Consider the following 21,305-nt stretch of genomic DNA (forward strand, 5'->3'; position numbering starts at 1 on the left):
TGAAGTGAGCAGAACCAGCAGAAAATATTCATGACTACAACAAAGTAAATAAAAAGAAACATTAACAACAGGAAAAGCAAGAAAAATGAAACTGAAGTCTGTGTAGTTTTCATTCAAGGATGAATTGAGAATATGCATCTCACTTCCTTATATAGGTAGGATCATCTAGAATAAAAAAGTTGAATAGGAATTTGGGAATTAAGGGAAAGGAAACAATAATTGACTCCAAAGCCATAAAAGTGGAGCCTTTGAAGGGTCCCCAATAAAATGGGGAAGTTTAAAGAAGGAATAACTTCTAGGGGAAACAGAATAAATTTTGTTTTGATCATACTGATTTTAGATGCCTACAAGATATCTGAAGATGTCTGCCAGGCAGTTGACGTGAGAATTCAACAAAGAAAATAGAACTGAATTCTTGAGGATATTTTTTAAAATCCTTATCTTCTAAGTTCTAAGATAGTTCTAAGTTCTAGTTCTAAGACAGAAGAGCAACAAGGGCTAGGAAATCAGTTAAGTGGCTTGTCCAAAGTCAAATTTGAACCCAGATCCTCCTGACTTCAGAACTGACTCTATCCATTGTACCACCTACTGCCCCAAACTATTCTTGTTTGGTCATTTTTCAGTCATATCCAACTAACTCTTCATGACCCCTTTGGGGATTTTCTTGACAAGGATACTGAAATGATTCACTGTTTCCTTCTCCAGCTCATTTTATAGATGAAGGTTAATTGACTTGCCCAGGGTCACACAGCTAATGTCTTAGGCCAGATTTAAACTCAAGAAGTTGAATCTTCCTGACTTTCTGGCCAGGCACTCTGACCATATATAGCTGCCCCTGTTCTTCTTGATTTGAGTGTCACATGTGTAGAAAGAGTTAAACCTATAGTAGTAGTAGGGGTCATCAAGTTAAAGAATATAGAAATAACTGAAGAAAGGTCCAAGTCAGAACCTTAGATTAGCTTACACCTAGTGGTTAGAATGATGCTCCAGCAAAGATAACTAAGAAGACAGGAAGAATTCCAGGAGAAGGAACATCAAAGAAGAAAAGGAAAGAAAGTATGGTTAAAAAGTGTTAAATGCTACAGAAAGGTAAAATAGAATAAGTAAAATTAAAGCCAATAAATTTAGCAGTTCATATCATTGTTAGCCTTAGATGGGGAAGTTTCAGTTGAGTCATGAGATTAAGAAATCAGATTACAAGTGATTGAGAAATGAATGAGATGAGGAAACAGAAGCAAAAGGCATAAACCACCTTCTTTAGAATTTGATTGTGAAAAGAATTGTGAAAAGAAGCAATATAGGATGATAGCTTGAGGAAATGGCAGTGAGGTGAAAGTGTTTTAAGAATAAGGGGAACTTGGCAGTGTTTGTAAATGGTGAGAATGGAAGCAATGGATAAAACATTGGAGGTGGGAGAAATAAAAGGAAATAATCAAAAGGGAAAATTCCTAGTGAGGACAGGAGAGACTTGGGGAGAGGGAGGGTGCGTGGGTCAAGATCAAGGGGTGTAGATAAGATTAGCTTTAGCAAGGAAAAGTCAAACCTCCTCATTAGAGATGGAAACAAAAGATTTCATTCTTGATCCCGCCTTTACCATCCGCAGTAACTTTTGGCCATTTTTCATTTTTATTTAGTCCAAGATAGCATTTGCTGGTGAATTAACTCCGCAGATTGCAAATCCAGTTGTATCCTAAATCTGGAAAATAGTCATTGTTCTTCCAGTCAGTTTTCCTGTATAAATTATTTTTCTATTTTCTATTTCAAATGTTTGTTAATCTCATCAAGGATGTAATGAAGTCAGTACAATGTTACCTGCAAGCAACAACATCTTTGAGACTGCATAATATAGAGGGAATCTCTAATCATTTTTGGCCTCTATGATAGTGAATAATGTTGATGAAGTATGGAGATGGAAAATAAAGTGTTATATGTGAGGAACAACAAGGCCATTTTGGCTAGAGTGTAGAGGCCAGGTGTGAGAGTAGAATATAGTAATATTATAAAGGTAGGTTGATCCTGGGTTGTGACGAGTTTTAAATGCTAAATTGCAAAGCTGATATTTTGTCTTAGAGGCAATAGGGAGACTTATTGTTTATTGAGTAGGGGATGGTCAAGGCTAGACTTGAATGTTAGAAAAATCACGTTGAAAACTATGTGAAGGATGAATTAGAGAAGGGCTGGGGGTGAAACTTAAGGAATTGGATATCAGTAGGGAGGTAGCCATATGAGAAGAAAGAAGAGAATGAATACCAAAGATATTGTGGAGATAGAAACAAGATTTGGTGACTGATTGAATTTGTGGGGAGAGGAACAGTGAAGAGTTATGGATAACTGCCAAGGTTACAAGACTGAGTAGTATTCCTAATAGGTCTGTTCCAAAAAGGGAAAGAATCCATATATACTATTTATAACAGATCTTTTTTATAGTGGCAAAGAACTAAAAACTAAGGAGGTGCTTGTAAGTGAGGGAATGCCTAAATAAGTTATGGCACACAAATATAATGGGATATTATTATGTCATAAGAAACGATAAAAATAGTTTTAGAAAAATCTGGGAAAATATATATGAATTGATGCAAAATAAAGTGAATAGAGCCAGGAGAACAGTTTATACCCTAATAATATTGGAAAAGCAAATAACTCTGAAAGACTTAAGAACTGATCAATGCAATGACCAGTCATAATCCCAAAGGACCAAGGATAAAACAGGATACCAACCCCCTAGGGAGGAGAGAATATGTATTTATATAGTACCTACCTCTTTGCTAAGTACTTAAATATATTATATCATTTAATCTTCACAACAACCCTAGGAGATAGTTGCTGTTATCTCCTGTTTACAATTGAGGAAATTTAGGCAAAAGGGTAATGTGCTCACTGTAATGTAGGAGCTAAAAGGGAACAAGGAGGATGGAGGGAGAGAGGGAATGGGGTGAAAGGGTGAACAGAGTGTTCTTCCCCTCTCTTCCTTTTTGGGAGAAGATAGCCAAGTCCTGTCTCCTTGGAGTATGTCTCCCCAGAGAATGGTTCTGGGAGATGGAGGACAAGAACTAGAGGGGGAAGCCCTAGTAAGATGACACACTGCCCCTCTTAAGATTTAATCTCTTCTTGAGAGTCAAGATGAATTCTTCTGCCTCTGGTTTCCTCAGGGACACAACTGCCAGTCCCCTTCAGGACCTTAGGACTTCTCTACAGCCAAGGAGAGATGTTTTTTCCCTGGGTCTACTGGTTTTGGATCCCTGGGATCCCGAGGTTAACCCCCCTTTTTGGGGAGAGGTATAACTCTCCCCAAATCTTTAGTCCCCTTTACTTTTGTTAGAACTGGCCCAGACCTAAATCTTACACACACATATTCCAGTGCAAGGAGAAAGAAATCTACAATCAAGGGGAGACAACAGTCAACCATGTTTCCTGCACAGAGGAAGAGATTAAGAACAAAAAGAATCCTTCCAGGACCAACATAGAATTCAAATGAACTATAAGGGACAGATAAAGAATGTTAACCCATGAACTATCTGGAACAAAGATCTGAACCATCTGGAACAGAACACTCTTTTCACCCTCTCATCCCATTCCATCCTCCTTGTTCCTTAGCTTCTACATTACAAGTGGCACCCTGGCTAGAGAATAAAGAATCTACCCTTAGCAATTACAACTGACAGTTGGCAGTGGGGGAGGGGGGGTAGCCATATTGCTACATAGAACCCTGTGATCAGGGCTTACAGCAGGGAAGAGGCTTACAGGGAAGATTCAAATGACCAACTGTTTTCCTGTGGGGGAGGCTAAAGAGTTAAGTAAAAAACATGAGATAGTATAGGGATTTAAGAAAATGTTACCATAGTTTAAAGATCACTAAGATATTGTTACCAAGTAGATTTAGGTCAATATTGTTGCATATTGTTCTAGAACATTGTTGAGTGTAATATAGGACACTTATGGGACGTCACTCTCCCCCACACTGCCTCTGTATCCTCCCAATATCCCAATTCCCACTTTCCCTTTGAGATCTGGTTCACTCCCCAAACCCATCCTTGAGCTTATCCTCTTCTTTGGGGAGAGATAGGATTCTCCCCAAATCTTCAGTCCCCTTCTTTGATGTCAGAAAGTAGACAGGCCGGATCTAGATATTAACACTTGAGGAGAATCACTCAAGGAAGGGGAAATAAGAGAGTTGGATAAAGAAAGTGGGTGGTGGGAATCCTTGGCAGACTGACCCCCCCCCAAATCTTGGGGGTTCAGACTCTAAGCCTTGACCTCTTTTCTGGTCAGCTGCTGGTTGTCCCAAATCTTGATCTAGTCTGGTTATTACTAAAGTTCAGGACAGTTGGGAAGAGGGAGGTGGAGAAAATCCTTGGAGAGAATTTCCTCAGGAGATGGCTTTTCTCAAAGTCCAATCTACAATGTTGAGCTGAGTTAATTAGAAAACTTCCAGGGATCGCTAGGAAATTCATTGGTGTCCAAAGGGGAACCTCCAGCCTTTGAGACCTTCTTGTCAGGCTCTCAGCTGAAGGAATCCAGTTTGAAATGGCAGTTTCCGAGTTCTCCTCAGCCTCCGTTCTTTCCCTGGATTTCTGTGTCACTTCCTTTTTGCCCTTCCCCCACGTGAGCTGCTACTTGCTTCACTGGATCTAAATTCCTCTCTTTTGCCATTTCTTCTTTTTTGCTTATTCCTCTCTCTTACATTAGTCCAAAACATATTATTCAATTGTGTCAATTCCCTGTAACAAAAACACACCTACCCTGAATCTTTTCCCAGAAACCCCTCTTAGTATAGACTTAGTTAATTTTGCCAGTTATTGAAAAGGGACCTAGAATCAATAAAATTCAAACATAGCAAAATAGTGCACTATGTGGAGGACCTTTTGCTTGCATCTCCATCTGCAAGAATTTGCATGCAAGATTCAAAAGCACTGCTAATTGAACTTTACAAGAAAGGGCACAAAGTATCAAAGGAAAAACTGCAGTGGGTCTTACTGAGAGTAGAATATCTTGGCTTCATCCTAGAGAATGGCACTAGAAAGCAAAAGGATATCAGACATCGAAAAACGAGCAGAGCCAAAAACAAAAAAGCAACTAAGGGTGTTCCTCAGGGTTTGTGGGTTCTCAAGAAACTGGGTGATTGGGTACTCTAACATCACTAAATGCCTAATTGACCTAACAAAGAATGAAGTAGTTGCTATTATTATCTCCTGTTTACAATTGAAGAAATTTAGGCAAAAGGGTAATGTGCTCACCCAGCATCACAAAGCTAGTTAAGTGTCTGAGGTTGGATTTAACTGGGGTCTTCCGGAATTTTGACCTAGTACTGAATCTTCTTGTACTACCTGGGCAAGTCAGTTTACCTGTTTGCCTTAGTTTCCTTATCTATAAAATAAGAATGGTAATAGCATCTACCTCCCTGGGTTCTTTTAAAGATCAAATGAGATAAATTTGTAAAGAACTTAGCATGGTACCAATAAAGAGTAAGCACTATATAAGTTAGCTATCATCCTCCTCCTCTTCCTCCTCATTATTATTATTAAATATTACTGTCTTCTAAACCACTTAACCAGTCAAAATGGAAACTGATGACAATTATATGTCTTTAATTTTAAGACTTGTCATTTATTGTCATTTTATTTTTTATTATACTTTGCTGAGAATAATTTGGGTTCTAAGCAGTTTTAGTTTTTTAAATGTGTAATATAAGGCTTGCCTCCTGTTAAAGGAATTCCAGATATCTTCACATATTCACAGATTGCATACAGTAGGTAAAGAAGTTTGGGGGATTATTTGGTGCAGGGGGGTAGGGAGCCCTTCCTGTTGTTCCTAAATCATTCTGTATGTGGCTAACTGAAGATGAAACATGGTTTGGACCTTTTAGAATGGTATTCAGAAAGGCCTTCTTGTTTTCATTTCCCCACACTTGCCTCTCAGATCTCTTCCTACTCCCCTGGATAAGATTATCTGACAGCACAAAGAACATAATTTAACACTATAGTCTACAGTATTTCTAAATCTTTTTGTGTCATAGACACCTTTCACAATCTGATGAAGTCTAGATGCCTTCAGAATAATGTTTTTAAATTAATAAAAAAATACATAGGATTACAAAGAGAACCAATTATATTGAAATACAGTCATCAAAATATTTAAAAACTTAAGTTCATCAACCTCAAGTTCAGAATTTGTAAATTCTAGGTCATTGAAATTAGTGTTAAAAGAGCCTTCAGGATCTTGCATCCTGATTAACTTTCATTTTTGAGTGAAGGTGAAACTATCTTCATATTTGATCTCAATGAAGAATCTTGAAGCCTCAGGATCTTGAGTTTCTACTCCAATCCCCATATCTTGAAGTTTGATCTTGTTATCCTGAAAGGAAATTCTGTTATTGATCAACTGCTTACCCTAATGTGCTTATATGTTGTTTTTCATATGCTAAACAACTGACATATGACCCCAACTGACTTTGTGACTGACCCTTCTATCACAAATACCTACTAGATCTATCTACATTTACCTTTGGGCAGAAACTAAAAAGGATAAGCTGATGTCAAGAGTCAGTTCATATAAGCTTAATGTGAATATGATTTATCATATCTCCAAATGAGCAACATTGCTATATAGTTCTCATCACATGAACGAGAGATACTGTGCTGGCAAGTTTTCATTTCTAAAATGAATGGCAAATGCAGTCTATATACTAATAAGGTGTGGCACTCTAGACAGTTTCAGATTTGGAAGTGTTTTTTTACATGAAGGTTTGAGTATACAAAAATGTACAGTCTTGGAAGCTGCCTGCATTTCTCTGTTCTGAGCTAGAGGTAATTGTCAGTGATAGAAATTAAAATAGTATTTTTTCCCTCTAGGAAAGAAACAAGTATGTACTTGCTAGGGCCAGAGAAAGTCACTTTTCTTTTATAAGGTGAAGGGGGGCTGTTAAAAAGAAAAGATAATGTAATGGAATTCTAGGGAGAATGAAAGAAGTCCTTTTCCTTTTGGGAACGTATATCTTAAATATAATTACTTTACACTTCTCAGTAGTTCTTATGGCCTTGAAATATAGTCTTGTATTTCTGATGGCTTCTATCATATGATATGTATGATAATATGATAGTATTACACCTTTGATCATTTATATGAATGGTATCACTTTTAAAAAACCCAAATCTTTTGTTTCCAGTGTGAGCTTTTCTGGCTTTTGCTTCCTTGTTGGGACTATCTTAGACTTAGCCATTAAAATAGGAAAAGTCTATAGAGTGGTGCAGATAATAGCAACTGTGTAACTACAAATTGTTCAGGAAAAGGCACCGATTTTATTTTTATGTCAGAGTAAGGAAAGAGCATGCAACAATAGGAAATAAAAGTTGCTGTTTCTTTTTCTTCCTGTGAAGAACAGAGCTTCTGGTTGGCATTTAGTTAGATTAAGCTAGATTTTTTGAGTTAATGCAGAGGCTAACCAGGAAAGGGAAAAGACTTCTGAAAAAGATACTGAGGAAGTAAAAGGAATATTTGTTAATAAAATTGATGGTTGATATGTCTAACATAAAATTTTCCTTTCGTATCTTTCCCCACTTTCATGACTTTGTATTTGATAACTAAGGGTATCTTTAGTTTTGTTTTCCCTGGTATGCTTTGCCCAAAGAAGTTAAACTCAAAAACCCATAAAAGACTTCTTTTTTTTCCCATCATCTCCTTACTGCCTTTCTGTTTGTGTTTGCAGGCATGTGGCTGCCCTTTCTATTGGAAAGCCCCCATGTTCAGTGCCGCAGGGGGTGAAAGGACAGGATTTGTATCTGTACATTCATTCATAGCCATGTGGCGAAAGTAAGTATGTGGGAACAGTCATTATAGGTTTAATAGACAATCACCTAATCTACTAGATTCAGACTTTAGAAATCTTTCATGCTCTTTTTAACAGTTTCCTTTCTTTTACACATTCAAATGAATATGACCCAACCTATATTAGTGCTTTTCCAGGACAGCTGGGTGGCACAATGGATGAAGTGCAGTACCTAAAGTCAGGGAAGCTCATCTTCCTGAATTCCACTCTAGCTTCAGACCCTTCCTTACTTTGTAACCCCAGGCAAGTCACTTAACCTTGTTTGCCTTAGTTCCTCATCTATGAAATGAGCTGGAGAAGGAAATGGCAAACCATGCCATATCTTTGCCTAGAAACCCCAAATGGTATCAGAGGCTAAGACACAACTGAAAAGCTGAACAACAAAAAAGGGATCTTTTCTAATAAAAGTCCATATTTTTTAATCAATAGATAATAATTTATAATTATATAGCATTATAAGCTTTGTAAAATATTTGCCTCATAACAAATCTGAGGTAGAAGTTGCGAATTTTGCTCACCCCATTTTACAGATGAGGAAGATGAAGCAGTTAAGTAGCTATACCCATGACTCAGAGAGACTGTACAAGGTCATACAAGTAACAGTATCAGGGTAAGATTCAGACCCACTTGTACAATCTCTCTGGTTAGTATTCTTTTCATTTTACCATGTCATTTCAGATTCATGGACTTGGTTACTTAATTATAATTTAATAATTTCTTAATATTTACTTTTAAATATATGCCTATATATCAAGACATGTTTGACCAAAAATACAGAATTGAATAAAGACTCCTATTTGTAAGGCAAATGCCCACAAAATACCTCATTATCCAAGAGTTAATCTTATATTAGTTAAGTGATATTATATCTAATATTATAATATTGGATATTATAAGTGTTTTAATTAAGTTCTAATCTAGAGAACTATAGATACTACTCTCTTGATATAGTTCTAGAGTTTACTATCTTGACCCTCCCAGATATCTTATTTATGTAATTTGTCTTTAACTGGAGATTCACGTCATCCTTTTTTTCCTCCTTCCCAACTTTGACGTATTTGTATTTCAGTTCATTCAACAAGTAAGCATAGATGCGTACATTATTCATAATACTATGCACAGATACTGTTCTAAACATGGAGAATATAAACCATATAGATCTCTGGATTGGATTTTACCATTGATAGGAAACATCCAAGGCTGTGCTGTCCAACTTACACCTAAACAAGAATCCCTGATATAACATATCTGACAAGTTGACATTGAACCTTTCATTAAAGACTCCAACTGAGGGTAAATCTCCTTCCTACTGAGGTAGACCATTCCAGTTCTTTTTTAAAAAAAAGTTTGTTCATACCTTTTCCCACACTAAATATTACATAAATCTTATAATCTGTAGAGGGAAAGACATACAGGAGAAATCCTAGCACAAGGGAGCATGAAATCATTGTAAGGAAAAGTGCTATGAAAAAATTGAGGAGGAATAGATCACTTTTTTGAGGGGGCAGAGGGAAAAGAAAGGAGGTCAGGGAATGCTTCATGAAAGAAGGTGGAACATGAATTGAGAAAGGGCCTTCAACTGATAAAGAGGTGAATAGAAGAATTACTTTCTAGGAATAGAAAATAGTATAAGCAAAGGAAATAATATGAGAGTGGTTATAGCAAAAATAGGAGATAAAATTCCAGGTTGGCTAGAAATATAATGAGATAATAATAATGAGATACGGCTAAATTGTTAAGTTAGGATCAGATTGTAGAGGGTCTTAAATGTCAAGATCAAGCATTAATGCTTTATTCAGTAGGCAATGAGAAGCCACTCTCACAACAAAGCTAGCTGTATTCGTATTAGATGAAAAAGCTTCAGGCCATTTTGTTAATCTGTCAACAATTACCAGACAAAACTTGTATCTTCCAGCTTTTGGCATGTTTATATAATCAGTTTGCAAATTCTCAAATGGACAATATGCAAAAAGTCTACCACCCAAACCTTTCTTTCTGAATGTACCTTGATTGAATTTTTTTGCAAACGGAACAACTAGTACAGATCTTACTTATTTCTGGTGTTACCCATTGCCATTTTAAAGAGTCTACCACATCTTGAGTACCAAAATGACCTTTTGTGTGAATGGCTTAACACAAATATGTATATAAATCTTTTGGTAACAGCAGTTTTCCAGTGTCTACAACCCATATTTCATGTTCTTTCCTTGCTCCAAATTTCTCCTTCCACTTCTGAATTTCTGAGTCTACATAAGCTCTTTCTAAATCATCAGACTCAATAGTTGACAAATTCATTACATACACTGGAGCATTCCAGGCTGCAAAGTTATGTCAGCTCTGTGATAACCCAAGATAATATAACAGCAATGAAGGAACAAACAGAAAATCCCATAAGGAATATGCAGGAAACCATCCCAGAAAAAATACCAAAGAGCATTTGCTATGTCTCCTGACATGATGCTCAAAGTATATAGGAAGTTGTTATAAAGTACAGGATACATGTTATTAGTATCCACCTTAATTAGCAATTACAATCACCAAATAACAGAACCTGAAAAGGAAACAACAAAAAAAATGTCTTCCTAACACATGTGCTTTTGGCCTTAAGTTTTTAAAATTTAAACCTCCCTCTGTGTCCATCAAGAGTCAGAAGTCTGTGTACCTTGGAGAGCAACCAGGTGCTGGGAAGGATAGTGGAATGTTGCAAGGTGCCCTAACTGTTAGTTGTTATAAACTCCCTCCAGTCTGCTCTGGCCTAGGCCATTTTCTGTGTATTCACCCTACTAATTCACCAAATGTAATAGGTGAGTTAAATAAGGGTTCAAAACTATAAATATATAACAAAATAACAGGTTTATTAAACTAAAGGGAGAAGGGAAAGAGGTTCAGAGAATAACTAACTTTAACCAGAAATCAGAGAGTAAACCCTTATACCTTCCTATAACTATTCTAAACTAACTCCTTAAATTATTAATTAAGATTAGGGAGGGTTTGGTAAGGGCAAGACCAAAGCAGATCTCACACAACTGGAGTCCTTCTTTGTGTCAAGCAGCAGTCTCAATAGGAAGTCACCAGCAGCTCTGTTGAATATCCACTCCTCAACAATAGCATCAGGGATAAGCAAAGTCTCCAGAACGCCCACAGGAGAAGGAATCACTGACTCTCTGGGTCCACCCCAGAATAACCAGACAGACAACCCTCTTGGCTCTCCCTACTGTTAGGGAAAAGCAACAATCTCTCTTCTCCAACATTCTAGAATCCCTCTTGCTCTCTAGGACTTCCTGGTTTGCCTTGTATGACTTCCTGTTTTGCAGGATTTCCTGTTCCTGGTAAACTCCCTTACAACAGTAGGTTGGACTGGGGTGGGGAGGAGCAAAAGAATGGTGTCATTGAGTAGGGCGTTAGAATAGGAGATAGATAGAAAAGAGAAAAACAAGTTATGAGGCTTTTACAGTTGTTAAGAGAAGAAAAGATTTCCTGTGAAGATGGCTACCTGAACAGGAAGCAGGCAATCCAGCTGCTGTATGCCTACCTATATCAGCAGAAATCTGATTGCACTAGAGTGAACAATGGTCAAGAAATCCAAAGAGAAACTACAGTAGGTGATTGCTTCCATCCACCCCAGGATTACATGAAAAGTTAGCAAAAGCACAAGGGCGGTAAGAAAGGAGGAATGCCAGCAAAGCCAGCACAGCCTTCTAGACAAATCAGAGAGAGACCAAAGACATAGGTAACCTGCAAGCTTCTATGGACAGAAGTAGCAAGGGATGAGCTCTTTCTTAAGGTTCTCCCCTTAGAAAGTTTCTGGGTAGGATCCTTGAAAGCCCAGGCAAAAGCCAGCTTGGTGCCACAATGCAAGAAAAGAATAGCCTAAGCCAAGGGAGTCTTAGGTTTCTAGCATTTTTGTTTTGAGATGCCAAAGAAGGCTCTGAAGATCCCAGTACCCTGAACCTCAAAGATTCTGAGTGCCCTGGCAAGTGGTATTTCAACAGAAGAACTCAAGGCTAGATCACATCACTCAAAAATGTAATAGATCAAAGGCTGGCCCTGGCACAGAGCCCCAGTTCTGGAATGAAAACTGCATAGAGTTGAGAAAATCAAAGAAAACCCTGTCCACTATTTTAGGGAAAAAACATTGCAAATATAGTACCAAAACAACCATGAGCAGAGACGCAAAGGAAAAACAGATTTTCCGCAGAGACTACTTGCATACCTAGAAAAAATGAAGCATGGAAAAATTAAATAAGAGCTCTGAAGGAAAGAATTAGAAGGAAAATATATAGCTTAGAAGAAAAAAGTTGTAAATCTCACCCAAGTAATGGACTCCCTGAAAACTATAATAGGATCAACAGATGTCAGTGGCTCTATGAAGCAGCAAAAAAAAAAAATTAAATCAGAAGACTGAAAAATATAAATATATATATAATATATTAAAAACAACTGACCTGAAAAAACAGTCCAAAGAGAGGATTTAAGTACTGCCCTCAAAAAAAGATAAGCAAAGAATATAAACAAAAGAAAAAATACAGATTCTTAACAACCACATAAAAGAATTTTCCAAATATCTAATAAGAGAAATGCAAATCAAAACAACCCTGAGGCTTTACCTCATACCTTGAAAATGGGCAAAGATGACAAAATATAGAAATAGATAGACATGCTAGTATGTACTGCTGCAGCTTGAATCAATACAGCTGTTTTTTAAAGCACTTTGGAATTAAGCAAATAAAGTGACCTAAATATTCATACCTTTGGACCAAGGTATAACCAAAGTAGATTCCAATACTAAGCTTATATTCCCAAGTCCTCATAAACACCAAATATTGACAATAGCACTTTTTGTGATAGCAAGGAACTGGAAACAAAGTAGATATCCATTGATTTTGGAATGGCTAAGCTAATTGTGATGGTTCATTTTTAGTTGGGTCCAAATACTTGTGACCCCATTTGGAATTTTCCTGACAAAAATATGTTTGCCATTTCCTTCTCCAGCTCTTTTTACAGATAAGGAAACTAAGACAACAGGATTAAGTGACTTGCCCCAGGATCATGTGACTACCACATGTCTGAGGGCAGATTTGAACCTAGTTAGATGAATCTTCCTGACTCCAAGCCCAGTAGTCTATCCACTGCACTGCCTAGCTGTCCCAAAAAGTAATTGTGTGGCATGCAAATGTAATGAAATATTACTGTGCTATGTATGATAAATCTAGAAAAGAACAGAAAGTTGTATAAGAACTGGTACAGAGCAAAAAGCCAAGATAACAACATATACACATTGATTACAACAATGTCAGAGGAAAGAATAAGTTCAAAAATATCAACAATGAATGTCGAAAAATTATAAAGTTCAAGCATGCTTGAAAGAACAAATGAGAAGACCCTCCTCTCCCAGCCTTTTTTTTTATATATATTGATTAAACTGATTTTTCCATTTTTTCTATTATTGTCTTTTTTAATACCATTTGTTATAGGATGGCTCTTTGAGAAGGGAGAGAGAAAAATACTGGTAGAAATTTTGGTATTAAAAAAATACATCAATAAACTTATTTTGTAAAAAAAATCTTTTGGAGTCCCTGATTCAAAATACTATTGTTCAAGAACAATAATAAAGTGGACACAATTGTTCAAGAAATCAGACATGAAAACTGCCCAGCTCTATTAGAACTAGAGGGTAATAATAGAGTAACCACAAAAGGAAAAGTCCCAGGAATGCCACTGCCAAAATCCAGACCTTTCCACAAAGGAAAAAATGCTGCATATATCCAGAAAGGAATTCAAGTATCAAACCAAGGAACCAGTCAGGATCACACAAGACCTGGAAGCTTTTATGAAACACAAGAGAAGATCTTGAAATATAATTTTCCAAATAACAAAATATAAAGGCTTACAACTAAGAAAAACTCTCCTGAAAAGCATAATATAATCTTACATGACCGGGGGGTTGGAGGAAGAGACAACCTGGATCTTTATTGGAATATAGCACCTTGAGCATTTCTGATGAAAAGACCAGAGTTGAGAAGAAATTTTGAAATATAAAAATGAGAGTCCCGAGAAACCTAGAAAAGTACATTTATTTGAGCAATTGGAAATGAAAAAGCATTTATTTAACACTTACTTTGTGTCAGGCACTCTGCTAAGACCTGGACATTATGCTAATTGGGAGGTGCTGATATAATGATATAGTACTAACATTCTAATAGGGGAAGAAGAAACATTTGTCCTTCCAGAACTTTAATGTCTTCAGAGGTTATTGAGGAAGTTAATAAGAGAAAACAATGATTCAATAATTGGAATGATTCTGTTCTGAGAGTTGGAAGAAGGGCAAGAGAAAGGAGGCAACTAGAGGGCACAGAGGATAGAGTACTAGACTTGGGGTTAGGAGGAACTGGGTTCAATTCTGGCCTTAAGCACTTCTTAGCTATGTGACCCTGGGCAAGTTACTTAAGTCTGTTTGCCAAGTCCTTGCCCTTCTGTCTTACTGTGATGGTAGGTAAGGGATTTGTGTGTATGTGGAGAGAGGAAGAGAGAGAGATTTTTTTTTTTTTAAATATATTTTATTTGGTCATTTCCAAGCATTATTCGTTAAAGACATAGATCATTTTCTTTTCCTCCCCCCCCCCCAACCCCCCATAGCCGACGCGTAAGTCCACTGGGCATTAGATGTTTTCTTGATTTGAACCCATTGCTTTGTTGATAGTATTTGCATTAGAGTGTTCATTTAGAGTCTATCCTCTGTCATGTCCCCTCAATCTTTGTATTCAGGCAGTTGCTTTTTCTCGGTGTTTCCACTCCCATAGTTTATCCTTTGCTTATGAATGGTGTTTTTTTCTCCTGGGTCCCTGCAAGTTGTTCAGGGACATTACACCACCACTAATGGAGAAGTCCATTACGTTCGATGATACCACAGTGTGTTTGTCTCTGTGTACAATGTTCTCCTGGTTCTGCTCCTCTCGCTCTGCATCACTTCCTGGAGGTTGTTCCAGTCTCCATGGAACTTCTCCACTTTATTATTCCTTTTAGCGCAATAGTACTCCATCACCAACATATACCACAGTTTGTTCAGCCATTCCCCAATTGATGGGCATCCCCTCATTTTCCAGTTTTGGGCCACCACAAAGAGCGCAGCTATGAATATTTTTGTACAAGTCTTTGTGTCCATTATCTCTTTGGGGTACAGACCCAGCAGTGCTATGGCTGGGTCAAAGGGTAGATATTCTTTTGTCGCCCTTTGGGCATAGTTCCAAATTGCCCTCCAGAATGGTTGGATCAGTTCACAGCTCCACCAGCAATGAATTAATGTCCCTACTTTGCCACATCCCCTCCAGCATTCATTACTTTCCTTTGCTGTTATGTTAGCCAATCTGCTAGGTGTGAGGTGATACCTCAGAGTTGTTTTGATTTGCATCTCTCTGATTATAAGAGATGTAGAACACTTCTTCATGTGCTTGTTAATAGTTTTGATTTCTTTATCTGAGAACTGCCTATCCATTTCCCTTGCCCATTTATCAATTGGAGAATGGCTTGATTTTGTGTACAATTGATTTAGCTCTTTATAAATATGAGTAATTAAACCTTTGTCAGAGGTTTCTATGAAGATTTTTTCCCAATTTGTTGTTTCCCTTCTGATTTTAGTTATATTGGTTTTGTTTGTACAAAAGCTTTTTAGTTTGATGTAGTCAAAATTATTTATTTTACATTTTGTGATTCTTTCTATATCTTGCTTGGTTTTAAAGCCTTTCCCCTCCCAAAGGTCTGACATGTATACTATTCTGTGTTTACCCAATTTACTTATGGTTTCCTTCTTTATGTTTAAGTCACTCACCCATTTTGAATTTATCTTGGTGTAGGGTGTGAGGTGTTGATCTATTCCTAGTCTCTCCCACACTGTCTTCCAATTTTCCCAGCAGTTTTTATGAAATAGTGGATTTTTGTCCCAAAAGCTGGGATCTTTGGGTTTATCGTATACTGTCTTGCTGAGGTCGCTTTCCCCCAGTCTATTCCACTGATCTTCCTTTCTATTTCTTAGCCAGTACCAGATTGTTTTGATGACTGCTGCTTTGTAATATAGTTTTAGGTCAGGGACTGCAAGGCCCCCATCATATGTGTTTTTTTTCATTATTTCCCTGGATATCCTTGATCTTTTGTTCTTCCAAATGAACTTTGTTATGGTTTTTTCTAAATCAGTGAAGAAGTATTTTGGTAGTTCAATGGGTATGGCACTAAATAGATAAATAAGTTTGGGTAGGATGGTCATTTTTATTATATTGGCTCGTCCTATCCATGAGCAGTTAATGTTTTTCCATTTGTTCAAGTCTAGTTTTAGTTGTGTGGCGAGTGTTTTGTAGTTGTGTTCATATAGTTCCTGTGTTTGTCTTGGGAGGTAGATTCCTAGGTATTTTATTTTGTCTAAGGTGATTTTGAATGGGATTTCTCTTTCTAGTTCTTGCTGCTGAGCTGTGTTGGAGATATATAGAAAAGCTGATGATTTATGTGGGTTTATTTTGTATCCTGCAACTTTGCTAAAGTTGTTGATTATTTCAATTAGCTTTTTGGTTGAATCTCTAGGATTCTTTAAGTAGACCATCATGTCATCCGCAAAGAGTGATAACTTGGTCTCCTCCTTGCCTATTTTGATGCCTTCAATTCCTTTATCTTCTCTAATTGCTACTGCTAGTGTTTCTAGTACAATGTCAAATAGTAGAGGTGATAATGGGCATCCTTGTTTCACTCCTGATCTTATTGGGAATGCATCTAGTTTATCCCCATTGCAGATGATATTAGCTGTTGGTTTTAGATATATACTGTTTATTATTTTTAGGAATGACCCTTCTATTCCTATGCTTTCTAGTGTTTTTAATAGGAATGGGTGTTGTATTTTATCAAAGGCTTTTTCTGCATCTATTGAAATAATCATGTGATTCTTGCTAGTTTGCTTGTTGATGTGGTCAATTATGTGGATGGTTTTCCTAATGTTGAACCAGCCCTGCATCCCTGGTATGAATCCTACTTGATCATGGTGAATGATCCTTCTGATCACTTGCTGGAGTCTTTTTGCTAGTATCCTATTTAAGATTTTTGCATCTATATTCATTAGGGAGATTGGCCTATAGTTTTCTTTCTCTGTTTTTGACCTGCCTGGTTTTGGAATCAGTACCATGTTTGTGTCGTAAAAGGAGTTTGGTAGAACTCCCTCTTTGCTTATTATGTCAAATAGTTTGTATAGTATTGGGATTAACTGTTCTCTGAATGTTTGATAGAATTCACAGGTGAATCCATCAGGCCCTGGGGACTTTTTCTTAGGAAGTTCTTTGATGGCTTGTTGAATTTCAATTTCTGATATGGGATTATTTAGGAATTCTATTTCCTCTTCTGTTAGTCTAGGCAGTTTGTATTTTTGTATATATTCATCCATTTCTCCTAAATTGGTGTATTTATTGCCATATAATTGGGCAAAGTAATTTCTAATGATTGCCTTAATTTCCTCCTCATTGGAGGTGCTGTCCCCCTTTTCATCTTTAATGCTGTGAATTTGCTTTTCTTCCTTCCTTTTTTTAACTAGATTGACCAGTACCTTGTCTATTTTGTTTGTTTTTTCAAAGTACCAGCTTCTTGTCTCATTTATTAAATCAATAGTTCTATCACTTTCGATTTGAGATTTTTTTATTTTTAAAAAAGTATACCAGTGTAGAAAGGAAGAACATGGTGAAACTTGCTGATTTGGAATGTGTGAAAAGAACATACAATGGAAGAAACTATAGCAAGAGTAGATATCACATAAACCTCATCCTTACCTGAAATGGGCAAAACAAGGTTGAACATAAATAAACACACAGTTTGGTTTAAAAACACATCAAACTCAACAGGGAAACAAACAGAAATGTGGGGTGCAGGGGCAATTAAGAGGATAATACTAAGGAAGTAAAAGCCACAAGTAAAACAGACATTCTTATCCCAAAGGAGGAATCTAAGAAGGAAGAAAAAGGGGAAAAACTAGAATCCAAAGTGTTTTAGATTGCCTTTTAGACAACTGGGGAATGACTAAATAAATTATGGCATGTGAATGTAGTGAAATATTATTTACAATAAGAAATACCAAAAGACATGATTCCAGAGGATCTTGAGTAGCATAAGTTGACATAAAGTGAGCAGAATCAGAAAATGGTTTTTAAAAGAACAGCAGCATTGTAACGAAATAACCATGACTCCAGAAGACCTGTAACCAAGCATGTTACCCACCTCCTGAAAGAGTTGTGATGAACACAAGGCACAAAAAATATTTTCTAACATGGTCATGGTGTAGATTTGTTTTGCTTAATTACATTTATATGTTAAAAGGATTTTTAAAATTTTTTCTCCTGTTTTAATGAGGGGTTAGTGTAGTATAAGACAGTTCAGATGAAGAGTACTTACACACAGAGGAAGAGAAATTAACAAGACTTTGACTATTCACAATCAAGAAGGGCAGACACCCAACAGGGAACAGGCTTAGTGTGTGGTCCCCTTGGTGGGTTCCATGCATCCGTGAAACCATGCAATTGTTTTTGTACTCTCTTCAAAGGCACAGAGCCTTTCAAAGCTCAAACTTCCATTGGGTTTTAGACAAATAGCCAGCTGGCACCAATCATCCGTATCATCCCTATCATTTGTAAAAGAAAACATTACTATAGCTAATAAGGATTAAGGAATGAGGGGGCAGGAGCAGTAAACTGAACGTTTTTAGTGTGCCAAGCAAGAGGCTTGGGAGGTAGAGGAATTAAGACTAGTCTATGGGTCTTAGCATACATGCAGTCTGGGATGCTGATTCCTACTAGTCAGAACAGTGTTCATCAATTCGCAGTTAGCCTCCTCCCTAAAAAAAGATTATTATAAAATTTATTAAAATGAAAAAAGAGATTCAAAAAGAAGTATAGACAAGCAGGGAAGTTATGAGTAGAATCTGTATTCATGGTATGTTTTCTAAAATTATAAAATGAACATTCACAATTGCATATAGAATTCTTTCATGAGGTCCTGAAGTAGGCCACTTGCTTCTTCTACATTAAAATAAATGAGGAGATATTAGGAAGAGAAAATACAGAATTAAAAATCAATAGGATCTACATCCTTATTGACTCAGCCCTCAAAATCATTCTACATATCTAAAGATAACTACAAGATAACAAACTAGTCCTTGTTGACTAGTGACATCCATAATAATAAAGGAGTTTGAGTAAGTATTCAGTATATCAAAAGTCAGCATAAGAAGTTAAATGGTATTTGGGAGGGGGGAGTCTTGTAGAAGCCATAGACAACACACTTAAGGCCAGCTGATGACCTAAAAAAAGTTTAGAAATTCAGAAATGCATAAAATATATGTATAGTATTGTATAATATCAACATATTTTATCTTTTACTGCCATCAATGTAGAAAATTTCTTTTTTTAGTTGAAATTAAGTAAAAAATAAGTTTGTGAAAAGAAAGCAAAAACCATCAGATGACACACAAAGATGAAAAATGTAGGCATATCTTAAAAAGTTTAGTAACTCATAAAAGCAAAATTTACTGTTACATATAATATTATTTTTACAGTATAGTTTACTGTTTAATAACATAAACAGCTACATAATTTTCTTAAAGTTAAATATTTAGTAAAGGAACTGTGGTTCTTTGTCCTAGTTAGGAGATGACAAACATGTTTATAGCAATCTCTCACATGACTTCTTGCAGTGATGGCTCAATGATCTTTGCATTTCATGTTTCTTGTATCATTTAAATGCCATAAATTCTATTAAAATCATGAGTCCCGTGTTCCTAGTGGTTCAGAAAGTGTTCCCAAGAAACAAGAAAGTGATGAACATGGAAAAAAAGTAGAATTGTTGGATATGTTTGTTCAGGCAAAATGACTGCTGCAGTTGGCCACCATTACAACATTGATGAGTTAACCATAAGGCATATCAAGAAAAAAGAAGGAAATCCTCAAAGCTGCTGCTGCAGCTACACCAACAACTGCAAAGCATTTGCATAAACCATGAGATCCACATCTCTCTTGCATAGAAAATACATATTTCTGGATGTAGGATTATTATTAAAAAAGCATTCCAGTACAGTGGCATTATATGAGAAAAGGCTACATCCTTATGTGATTCTCTAAAGGAAAATGAAGGTAAAGGGCCCACACCTCTAGCCTATGACCAAATACTTAACCCACTGTAAATACCCTATAAAAGAAAAAGAAAAAATTCAGACTTCTCTGATAAAAAGGGAAGGCTAAAAAAATGTTTTGGGGATTTTCCAGATCACGGATGTGCCATACCTCTAATCCCTGCTATGTGGAAGGGATACCCTGTAAATGCTTATTGATTAATTAACTGGACCTTTGAGGGAAGGTTGAAGGTTTCAGCTTAAGGTGTCATTAACATAAAAGTGAAGAAAATGAATGAGATTAACCAGGAGAGATAGTATAGAGAAAGTAAATGTAAGGCCTGAGGTCCATTCTTATCCTGCTGAATCCCAGAAAACCCAGACATCTTAATTGTATCAATCAAAAGTAAACTAGGAGCTAATAAGACCTTAGTTTCAAACCCAGTTTCATTGGGGTTTGGAGTCATCAAATATAAAAATTTGACACATTTGTGTCCGCTTAAAGTTCAAGTTACTGATTCCTCTTAAATTACACATGAAAACAGCAAGCTAGTTTGTAGTTCCACCCATTTGACTGAAAGGAAGTAACCATATTGGGAGCTGGGAATTCCAGCCCTCAGAGAAATAATTGCTCTTCGGGGAAGAAGAAACCTCTGAGTCTTCTCTCCTTACCGTATCACCAGACAGACTATACTACATTCAGCTGGGAATAGAGACATATTGAGGAAAAACAGGTCTCCCCAAAAAAGGCAACTGAGGATTAGAAGTGAAATTGACCAGGTTATAACTTTGTGAACTTTTTAAAATGTTGGAAAATCCAGAAATCCTCTTCCTAGCAACGTCTGGTAGCTGGTAGCATTGTCCTCCTGAGCCCATAGTACCATCTCCAAAAAAAGCAGTTGGCTGACAGCAGGAACTGAGAGACATATCGAGGACCAACCAAGTAAATAAAAGAAAGGCAGTTTCGAGACTAAAAATACACCAACCACTCAAATAGAGAACTACACCTAAAGGGAAGTATGATGTGAAAGACCTAATAGCCAGGAGCCCTTTTGGAATACTGCTTGTTTATCCCTGTGCCTTACTACCATTGTTACCATAACTTTGAGCTCACTCTCCCAGAGACTTCAGTATACCAGAGGAGGGTGTGCCTCTAGTTTGGGGTTATTGTTTATGTAACAGTTGTCCTTGTTATAATCTGCTTAGTAAATATTCTTTCTAAAACCCAATTATGAAAAAATTAAAAAAAATAAAAACCAATTATGTCTGGCAACCAGTGAGAATTAGACTGGTTGGGGCTTATCAGAAATAGTATTTGAAAATCCTGTGGCTCTCTGAGTTGTACCTAAAACCCTAAGG

At 36.8% G+C, this 21,305-nt stretch overlaps 1 protein-coding gene across 6 annotated transcripts in view; it reads left to right on the forward strand.

Annotated features, from left to right (window-relative positions):
* The window catches only part of PPP2R3A (protein phosphatase 2 regulatory subunit B''alpha), a 227,019-nt gene that overhangs the window by 91,578 nt on the left and 114,136 nt on the right, over positions 1 to 21,305 (forward strand). For all 6 annotated transcript variants that reach the window (XR_008911147.1, XM_056793650.1, XM_001364818.4 and 3 more), the window contains one exon: positions 7,703 to 7,806. Coding sequence is in view for 5 of the 6 variants with exons in the window: in XM_056793650.1 (XP_056649628.1) it covers positions 7,703 to 7,806 (104 nt within the window). In the remaining variant the exon portion in view is untranslated. The remainder of the gene's footprint in view (positions 1 to 7,702; positions 7,807 to 21,305) is intronic.

This window comes from Monodelphis domestica, chromosome 4, assembly GCF_027887165.1.
Source record: "Monodelphis domestica isolate mMonDom1 chromosome 4, mMonDom1.pri, whole genome shotgun sequence".
NCBI lineage: Eukaryota > Metazoa > Chordata > Mammalia > Didelphimorphia > Didelphidae > Monodelphis > Monodelphis domestica.